This window comes from Accipiter gentilis, chromosome 18, assembly GCF_929443795.1.
Source record: "Accipiter gentilis chromosome 18, bAccGen1.1, whole genome shotgun sequence".
Taxonomy (NCBI): Eukaryota; Metazoa; Chordata; class Aves; order Accipitriformes; family Accipitridae; genus Astur; species Astur gentilis.
In genome coordinates this window covers 20,535,399-20,545,946 of record NC_064897.1, presented here as the reverse complement: position 1 = coordinate 20,545,946, position 10,548 = coordinate 20,535,399, and the positions used below count along the sequence as shown (strand labels likewise).

General features: G+C 44.8%; 1 protein-coding gene across 6 annotated transcripts in view; it reads left to right on the top strand.

Moving 5' to 3' along the window:
* Positions 1 to 577: 577 nt before the first annotated feature.
* AGK (acylglycerol kinase) overlaps positions 578 to 10,548 on the top strand; it is a 42,960-nt gene continuing 32,989 nt past the window's right edge. For 4 of the 6 annotated variants that reach the window (XR_007508653.1, XR_007508651.1, XR_007508652.1 and 1 more), the window contains exons 1-2: positions 578 to 729; positions 9,609 to 9,648. Coding sequence is in view for 1 of the 6 variants with exons in the window: in XM_049821553.1 (XP_049677510.1) it covers positions 620 to 729; positions 9,609 to 9,648 (150 nt within the window). In the remaining 5 variants the exon portion in view is untranslated. Of the gene's footprint in view, positions 730 to 4,224; positions 4,312 to 6,934; positions 6,995 to 9,608; positions 9,649 to 10,548 lie in introns of those variants that run through there. The other 2 variants (XR_007508655.1, XR_007508654.1) reach the window with 2 other exon arrangements.

The following is a 10,548-nucleotide window of genomic DNA, read 5'->3' as shown; positions in this document are numbered from 1 at the left end:
AGCAAACCCCGGGTACTTCCTAGGCAACTTTTCTTTCAGGTGAACCTTCGGAAATGTGGTTTTCTGGGGGGAGCGCCTTGGATATTTCTATGAGTGTGAAAAACCACCTCTTCCCTTTCATCCTCTGCTACGCAGAAAGCCTCCGCTCCCCTCGCTGCTTGCGGTGGCGGGGGGCTGCTGGCAAGAGCCCACGGCTGCGGGTCGCCCCGCGGGCTGGAGGACGACCACACGGCGAGGCGGGAACACAGGTGGGTGTGAAAGCACCTTTCCTTGGGGCCCTTTTTTGTTTATTTCTTAACCTGAGGTGGGGTGCCTGGACTGAATCCCGGGCGACACGAGGCCTGAGGCAGGGGCACAGTAACGTGGACGGGGGATGAGATCTCCTCAGCCCCGCGCTGACCAAAACCTGCACGGCGGGGGCCGGGAGAGGCTCCCCCGCCACGTCGGGGGCCGGAGCCCGGAGCCCGGAGCCCGGCGGGGCCCGCCTGGCCTCCCCGCGGGGCCGACCCGGCGTCTCTGCGCGGAACGCCGGTGCCGGGGGAGCCGTTTCCAGCCGAGCCAGGCCGGGCGGCGGGAGCGGCGACGCGTCGGTTCCCGCCGGCCCGTCTTGAGGGGCGGCATGGCCAGGGCGGCGAAAGCGCTGACGACCCTGAGGAATCACTGGAAGAAAACCGCGTTCGGGGTCTGCCTGCTGAGCTGGGGCGGGCACTGGCTCTATGGGAAGCACTGGTAACTGCCGGCTGGGGCCGGGGGGGCGGGAGGGAGAGAGACCCGGGCCGCCGGGCCCCCCTAGCCCCGCCGTGTGCCCGCGGGCTTTCACAAGCGGCCGGCCCCGGGCCGTGAGGGCACCGCTGCCCTGTTCGCCTCGGCTGCCCGGGCTGCCGGCCCTCTGCCTAAGGCGGTCTCCTCTCGCCGCTGTTGAAATGGGGGTCTCCCCTCGGAGGGGCTCCGGCGCCTCGGGGGGGTGGCTCTGCCTCCCCCTCCAGCAGCCCTGGGCTTAGGAAGGCTCGGTGCCTTTTTGCGACTTCCCACCTTGGCCTTGTTTGTAAGTTTGGGGCTAGTTCAGGCGGCAGTTGTAAACAGAGGTGGTGTCAGGGTGGCTCGAGTAATCGTGGGGGCTGTTGGAGAGGAGAAAGGTTTACGTCTTCTAACTTCAAAAAAACGCTGTCAGCCAGGTGCGTGTCGTCGGCTTGCTCGCTTTTGACCAATATTACAAGGATGAACGGAACCAGAGGCCCAACACCTGCAAATGGTGCCAGTGGTACCAGGCTGATGGGAAGCCCCCTTCGTGGGCAGAGTGGGGCCATCACAGCATGGTGGTCGTGTGCCCGTGGGCTTCCCCGCCTCCTTTTTTTCTTTTAACAGTGCCATACACCGCACGAAAGATGCCACATTTCTGTTGCACGAGCACTTGTGCCTTTCTTGAGGCACGGCACTGGCGGCAGCCGTGCACTGTGCCTCCCTGATGCGCCCGCTTTGCTGTTGTCGCCCGCTTTGCTGTTGTAGCCCACCTAGCTCCCCAGAAGGAGCCCATCAACCGCTGCAGCAGCAGTACTGCTAACATAAGTCGTACCTAGCAGGGTGTCATTTCCAATGTTTATCTGTGAAGCGAATATTCCTTATAGTAAGCAATATCGTCCTTCACAATTTTTAAATAGCTAGGCTTATGTTTTAATCCCTGTCCTTTAAGATTATGGTTAATACATTTGACTAAAATCCAAGTATAGCCAAATTATTTTTTAAAATTGCTACTTTTGGTGCTGCGGTTTATTCTGTCACTGTCTTAATGTATTTTTAATTGTTAAGCCATGATTTTAGCAGTGGTGTTTTCTGCTTACATTAAAATGCTGCCAAAGCCTCGGTGGAAGACTTAGGAAAATAAATCTGTTTATGTTGTTTGGTATACTTTCCTTCTTTATTTCCTTTTGCCTCGGGACTTTTGCATTAAATCAGTCTTTGTTTTGAATGGTACATCTGCTTTAGTTGCTTACTTCCTACCTGAAGCACTAAGGCTCAGTTGACTGCAGGGCAAGCAGCAAAAAAACTCTTCCCTCCATACTTTTTTTCTTTGTAATTGCTGATTGTAGGGCAGGCTATGGTAAGATGGAGAATAACTGTGTGAAAGCGGTGGTAACAAGGTCATGGTTTCATGCGTATGCCTACACGGACCAACAGACAGAAAAGTACATAATGTACTGCCGTGTTGTAAGCAGAAGTATTTGTGTTAAGCAGATTGGGTTTTTTTGATGCCTTCGTGTAATGTCAGTGGGTCCTTGAGCTTGCATTCCATTTTTCCCTCTGACGACTTGAACTTTGAATTCAGAAAAAATAGCAAAATGTAAATGAGTAATTATTTGAAGTTCTATCATTCTAGATATCTCTTAGCCAAAAGAATAAACTGAATGTACAAAATGAGGAGGAAGAAATTGTTTGGTGGCATTCATATGAGGGGCTGGCTGGTGGGGTAGAGCAGCCTGTGACCTTCCCAGGTACCCTGCTTACACAAGTGGCCTCTTTACTGGTCTTCTGTTGCCACAGATACTAATGACAGCAGAGTGCATGTCAGGCCTGGGTACTATAGAGAGCTACTGAAATAGAGCATTAAGAAAAAGACTAAATCTGCTCCTTGTGCATATGGAGAGTGGGCACTTGAGGAGGCCTAGAAGCAGCGTCAGACACAACCAGTCTCCCCTTCATATCTGCTGTTTCTGGGAGTTCATGTGCCTATGTACTGTCAGTTTCAACTGTATTGATTTCCTGTGCGGTTAACTGTAAAAACATGTTATGATCACTGAGAACGTGATGTGTACTGTTCTGATATGGTGGTGAATGAGGAGGAAAATATGAAAGGCAAACAAACAAAAAGGGAACTTTTGGTATGTAAATTTCAGTGCTTGGAGGTTATTTGCACCAAGTGTAGGCATGGTGCTTTAACCCAGATGATGTAGTGGGGAAAAAAATGTTTACACATCCTATTCTCCAATCTCCCCTTTTATCTGTAAGGGAAAATACAGCATTTCCTTACCAGACATTGGAAATGCAAGGTAGGAAATCCTGTGATGACAAACAGCTCTGTGTGACTTTGATGTAGACTGAAGCACAGCTGTAAGGTACTGCTTTCAGAGATTTAAATACTGTTTGGAGAAAGTGACAACCGTTTAGCCATTTCTCTGCGGAGGATTGTTTTAGCCACAGAAAAGAAAAATGAGGAGTGACAGAAGAACCTGATGGCAAGAGTGTAAAAATTCGTAGATGGTCTCAGCAGCCTTTTCATGGTACTCTGCACAGTGAAGGCCTTACCTTGTAGCTGTTGGAGATCAGGGAATAGGCCAGGATCCCCCTTTGCAGCTTGTTTTGCCTCCAAATGTGGTAATGGCTTTTGATGGGGTTTTTTTTGTACATTCCCTCTTCCCAGTTTCTTTGTTTATGTACCAGTTATGCTGAGGAGCAGGAGAGGCACCTTTTGCCCCGTGCACAAACTGTTGCAGGTAACCCTTGAAGAATTTAATGAAGGAATCGCGTATGGGCTATGTTAGCCATAAGACTTGCTGTTATCAACATCAGAGGCTAAATTACTATGCGTGAGGCATACTTGACTAGACTTACATTTGCCCTTTTAGAACAGATTAAAGGTTTAGCGAAGTCTTGTGCGTCGGTTTCTGGCATCACTGGAATTTCTGACGAAGGGGCTTGCTTTAGCACAGCATCAGTTCAGATTAGCCTCTGACTTCTTGGAATTAGCTGTCTGAGATGTTGCTCATTTATTTGCAGCTGAAGAAAATTTTTTTTTCCCATCCTGCATCTTTCTTCTTGGCTTTTCCATCCTTGTGGATTTTCAAAGATATTTCTCTTGCAAGGAGAAGATCACTTGCTTTTTTTACTCTCAAGGTTCCTTCTTTTGGATGCAGAGGCTGTGATGCCTGCATTAAGTGGAGCTATTGTAAATAACAACCTGTCCTCCAAATAAATGGCAATTCTTCTATAGGCAGTCCCTACATGCCCATAGGGACAGAAGAGCTCTGGAGTACTTACTTAAGATTTTGGAGGATGCTACGTGGACAAATGTGGACAAGAAGAATGTTACCTTTTACAGACTTGCTCTTCACGCCTCTTTCCTGCCTGGAAATGGAGCTGGGTGTCCTTCTCCTGCACCCTGCAGACTGTGATGTGGGGTCTGATGTGGATGCTCTTGTGCTCCATAGGCTGTAGAGGGAAGAGGGGTGCTGGAGTGTAACGGTTCATCACTGAGTTAGTCTAAAGGTTGTGGATGACGATAACTGTAAAGGTCGAGGCGCTTCTTAGCCCAGTCTGGTATGAAACTTTCTTCATGCAGCATTTAGTTTCTGGATCAGTGTGTTAGTGTTTCATCTTTGGAGGTGTTTGTTCAAATACTCACCGATTTAAAAGTAAGGGGTTTTTGGATGAACATGAAGAGTAAAGAGGAAACCTTGTGCTGATTCTCCCTCGCCCATTTGTGATTCAGCCCTTTTAAGTATGTAATATAACGGAAGGTGCCTCTTCAAAAGAGACATTGATGAGAAGGTGGCAAAGGTTTTTCATGTGTAAAATGATAGGCATTATGTCTGGTTGAACTACTGTTAACTAAAACCCTATTGCTATTCTTACAAAACCTTAGTGAGTCTTAAAATTCCTTTCTTTCTCATAAAAGAATATGTTTTAAAAATCCATTATCTTGCATTTAGAATAGAAAATACTCTTGTAGTATTGGAAAATTAAGAAGATAACTCAGTGTTGTCATGTGAGATTGTCTCCCTTTAATTTCTCTGGATTGTATGAATTTATGTATCAGCATCGTTTTAATCTATAGCATATCATACTACAGGTACAAGGGATACTGAATTCAATGTACTAGATTGAAGCTTAAAGGTTATGCAGATTGTCGGATACATGCTTATACACAGTAACGTACTTCTGTTTAACATATACACATAAGGTTGATTGCAGATAAAGATACCATATGATTGTTTGAAGATTTCCACCAAGTTTGGAAGCCCCTCTCACCTTTATGTCCTGGCTCACCTTTCCTGAATTGAGCTGCTGCTGTTCTTTATGTATCCAGGTGGTGCAGTGAGTCACCAGGTATGTCAAATCAGCAGAAATTTAATCTCTGGCATGATGGACATCAGCTTAATTGTCAGATTTGGCCAGACTGTTACAGTGGTGTCACTGGGTAAGTGATCATCACTTTGTCAGGATGGGGACCCTTGGTATTTGTACTGAGACAGTGGACTCATCAGATAGATACTCAGTTTTACTCTGTATATGTTAAAGTATTGACTTTTTTCCGTTGAAAATGCTGGCAAGGCATCTGGGCCTTTGACTGCTTGCCAGTAATCTGAGTTTTATTGTTATCTATAATTTGAATGTTAGCCTCTGCGCATTTGCAGCTGATAACTCCCTTTGTCACCTTTCTTCATATACTTCCTTAGTGGCTGACTTATTTCATCAAAACTTTGTAAAAAAAAAAAAACGAGTATAAATTCTGAGTCTTTGGTAAAGCTGATGAAAACTAAGATTTGTCTTTCCTGCCCTTCCAAAGGCAAGCTGGAAGTAACGCTAATATGCAGCAAAGAGGATGCTGTGCTCTTGATGTATTGGAAGCAGCCAAGAAGCTCTCTGCTAAGATAAAATCTCTTTTAGCAGTTCTATTACAGCTCTTGAGGAGTGATCCTATATGCACAGCTTTGGTCAAGTTTCTCCTCACAAAACTCGTGTGTTTTGATGCAGACACTGAACTGGAGAGTTTTTAGGCTGCTTCTTGCTTGAATATACTTAGTAGTCTTAGCCTTGATGCTGATTGTAATATGGTCACTTTCAAAGGAGTTGCTTTGGTTGGTTCCAAGACGAAGGCTTTCCTTGCTGCAGCTGTGGGCCTCAAACAGCTTCTTCGGTTTGTGTTTGCTGTCTTCTCCTTGTGGAGTTCATTGCTGCCCTGGCTGGCCTTTCATTGTGGGAACCGTACTTTCCGCCCTGGCCTCTGCTGGCACTTGGGCAGAGGATGCAGCCTCAGCTGGAGGAGCATACGTACTAAATTGTGTGATCTGTGTGCTTATAGGTAAGAATGTTAATTCCCTATTCTAGCTGACAATGCTTAGGACAGGAGTAGTGGCCACCAGTCCTGCGCTGGGGATGTTGCAGACAAATCAGAATAGCCCTTGTTCAAGCGGGTTGTATGGATGTTGCGCTCTCACAGCCCCTTGTGTTCTGGCAGCCCGACACGGCTGGTGCGTGGTAAGCTCTGGACAGTTGCTCTTCCTTTCCTTCTGCATTGGTTCCTTGCTTTGGCTTAAGCCTGCTCTGTTCTCCGAAGAGCCTGCACTGCCGTGGCTGCTGGCCTTGCAGGATTGACTGATATCTTTGTCGAACCAGTCAAAGTTCTGTCTGTGGGTTCAGCTTAGGACATCCTCTTTCTTCCCTACCCCACTGCCACAGCTTGTTCCTCTCTGTCTCCCAATTTTTTACTGCTTAAGCAAGTTGGCCCAGTTGTAAGCTGTGTGATGCTTAATTCTCACAGTGGGAAGGCAGCCCTGGCGTTGGCCAGCAGATGCAATACTGCACGTCTGTTTCGGTTTAAGGCAGGAGTTGTGTCTATAAGCCCTTAGGGGAAATGTAAAGTAAAAATTGATTTTTAGTTTGCTGTGGATATGGTGCACGTCAGAAGAAATCTCTGTGTGTTCTTTAAGACAGTGCAGCAATTTCCCTTAGCTTCCACCTGCTCCTGTTCAAGTGTCATTGGAAAGGCTTTGCTACTGCAAAATATTAGTCAAAAGAGTATGAAAAATCAACAAAATCTTATGTTTATTATTAAAGTCTCCTCTGGGAGCTGGTACACAACTATTTTTGATAATCTAATGTGTAGCAAGACAGAAGACTTCAAGAAATTACCTTTTTGCTATTTTTAACACTTTTCTAGCTATATTTACCAATTGGTATGACCTGCAGAGGACTTCCAGACCCACTTGTGGTACTTCAGGTGAGCCATATGAGATGAGTAAAGGCAAGAGCTCTCATACAGGAGGACTGCTGTTCTCACAGATACACCCCTGTGAGCACACTTGTGCTTTTTCTTCTTAAGTGTGAAGATAGTTAAGTGTTGACATAGTACTTTAAGGAAATAAAAGTTTTCCTGTTACCTGGTATCTTTAAGCTAAACTCGGGACATCTTTAAGCAAACTCAGATGACTTTGAAATACATGTTCTAGTTGAATCAATGGGAATCCTATGAGTATGGCTGAGATAGCATGGGATTCTGGGTGCTGTGCTACTGGAGAGGTGAGGCAAATAACCTATAAATTACTGGACAGTAGATGGTTCTTCTGGTCTCAGAACCTAAACCTTTCCTTTGACACCAAAATGATACGTGTCAGGGTAGACTTCTGTTTCTGTTAAGTGCTTCAATGCAGGAGAAACTAGGCTTAAATGTTGACATCTAAACTGTCAAGCCTAATTTTTATGATTAAGACTCTCTTAAGCTGAATCAAGCTTGCATCCTTGACAGTTGTTTTGAGGGTCTCTGCAGGTTGGGACAGAGAGCATGGTATTTTTTGCTTGCATTTGAAAAGTTGTGCCTGACTCCATTTTAAAGGTGGTTAACACTGCAGCATGGGGTTGTGGGCACCAGGAAAACATAGTGGTTGACGATGTGACACAGCTTGACTTCTGAACAAAATAGCATCAATGTGAAGTAAACAGATAACATGGATTTGATTAGAATTTGTTAATAAGGTTAGAACAGCAATTCTCAAATACATCAACTGTGCAGCCATCGTCTGATAGTGGGATTTTCTTGATATCCCATAATTAAAGTTTATGTATTGAAATTGCAATTGGTTTGTGTTTGCTCTGGCCACACGTAGTCACAGAGGGGGAAAAAAAGTCCCTATATGAGGGCTTGTGCCCTCAGCAGTGCAGTGTGGACTTAGCCTGTCATGCTGTCTTGACTGATCTGCAATTAGCTGTGTCAATGTTGTTTAGCTTGGAACACAAACCTTTTCAGAGATAGTTATTTTAACTAGTGCGCTTTCATTATATTGCTGCAATCAAAACCAAGTCTGTCACTCCTCTTAAGTAATATTTCAGGTGTTTAATACAAATAACTTATTCCTGTGGTTTTAAGGAGCAAACATGACAGTTAAAAGCATGCCTCTCAGGAAATTCTTTTAGACATTCCAGTTACTTGTTATCTTGGTGAGGTATTATTCACGTATTTTCTTTTTCCATGCTTGAATTCTTCCTTTGTCTCTATATTATAACCAGGAATAAATCCGTGGCTTTTTTGCTGTAGTGTTATTTTCTCAGAACCCAATTTTCTATCGCACCTGAAGTCACCCTACTTCTCCTTTGGTGATGCCAAAAAGAGCAGCTTATGTAGCTCCAGTGACAGATAAATACCGTACACTCATGAAATTGATCGCACTCATATTTGGGTCCAGAGGTCTGACCAAGGCCTTGCCTTCTCTTCTGCTATTTCCATTGCAGGATTTGGCCTGATGAGCTATACTTTATGGCAGGAGTATGCTTCTTTCCTAGTCACTTGTTTTTCCTGGTTGGCCTTTAATCCTTTTAATTGGTGTAATGTATTCGTTTTGGTATGCTGACTATAATTAGGGTTTTTGCACTTGATATATTTGAGACAATAATATGCTGTCTTGCCAGGTATTGGCAAGGGCAATCCGAAGGAGTTTTTTGGTTTTAGCAAGGATGGGGGAGTGTCTGGTATCTAGAGGACAGGTGAGACTTGGGGCACTGCAGAACAGGACTCCCTGTTTTGTCTGCAAGGGCCAATGGGGCATTTTTTGGTCTGGAGCAGAATGGAATTTTGTTCCTCACTCAGTAGCTCTGTCTCCAGTTTGCTTGCCATCTATACCCTGCTTGTCACCTTGCTAATGCTGTCTGTCACCAATGATAAGCACAAGGATTAGTCTGAAATTTATTTCTGAAATTACCGTCAGTGACATATCTAATACTGACATTTTCTTCTTTGTTTTTAAACTTCGCTTAGGTGAGTTGAGTGATTTTTTTTACCTCTCTGAGATACTGCTTTAGGCCATGCTCAGACCTAGGTGGGTGGTAGATGCTGCATTATCATGTGTTCAGCTGACAAACTGATGTAGAGGGGAGTTCACAATGCGCAAAGATTTAAGTCCGTGGAAGTGACGCTTAAGTCTACTCTAATTCCCTTCTATACTGCCAGTGTAAATACAGGCAGTATTAACGTTGGAAAAAACCACACCTTAGATCTGGAGTACAGTTATGTAGCAATTTAAAAATAAATCACAGTTATACAGTGTCTCATCCCATAGCTTATGTAATCTTGGCACACTTGGCATCCTGGTCTTTGTTTTCTGCTTTTCTTTACTATAGAAAGGGTGTTTGTGTGCATATGCAGAAAAAAATATGCATGTGTGCTTAAATGGGTGTGTTTCATCCTTAAAATGTGTTAAACAAGTCTTAAAGAACCTGTATATTTTTATTTTAATGCAGTCAAAGTGTGTGTAAAAAGGGTATGTACCTACAGTAAAAAATGAGCAAATTGTTTTAAACTTACACAACCTAATGTCCACTCTCTTTTCTGTCTTACCTAATAGCGATAACCTGCTACGAAGAGCTGCGTGCCAAGAAGCCCAGGTAATACTGTTTAAAGTGATAAAATTAGATTAAAATCTCCCTCTTATCGTGGTTTTGCAGGGCTCCTGAGATTTTCCCAGCGGGCCCTCTCTACGTGACAAGCCTTACAATGATGCCATCTGTGTTCTTTTGCTGAAAGTGCCAAAGGGCGGACAAGGCCTCCGGCCTGCAGCAGGGGTACTGTACCTTTCGTGCCCTCGCTGCTGCTGCAATGGATGGTGCACTGTTATTGTTGGGCTAGTCTTATTTACTGCTGTAGCTACCCAGACCTCCATTTCTGCAGGTGTAATTGCTCTGTGCCTGTAAAGTTCTGGTAGGAAGATGATTTGTTGGTAAGATGGGAGACTGAAATCTCAGATCCACCGCAATGGGTGTAGTCGGGGCAGAAACAGTGCAAACCGCTTCATGTTAGGGCTCAGCTGGAGAGACCTTGCCCTTGTCTATTTGATTCTGAGTGACTTTTTCAAGGATACTAAGTGTGATGACTGACCTAGTGCTTTTGAGACCCACGTCCTGGGAACTTAATGGAGACAACCTGTTTGCTGATCACCGAAAAGAAAGCTGGTGTTCAGAGAGAGTTTTCTCTGAGTATACTGACTATTGCTTTTTTTAGTTTGTGGCCCGCATGGGCAACCAGCAATAATCAAATTCCCATACTGTAGTATTCCTATAAAGAAATCTTGTCCTTAGTAAGCAGTCTTTCAAGGGCACAACTGCTGCTGCCCATGGATGGCATCACTGCACAGGTACTGCTTACTGGCTCTGATTACCTTGGTGGTGTGCTGTAGGATTTTGAGAGTCTTTCTACCTCCCACAAATAAAGTTTATTCTAAACCTGCTTCTCCATGCCAGATCTTGGAGATTTTGCAGGGTGTAACACTGCTCCCATCGTTACTACAT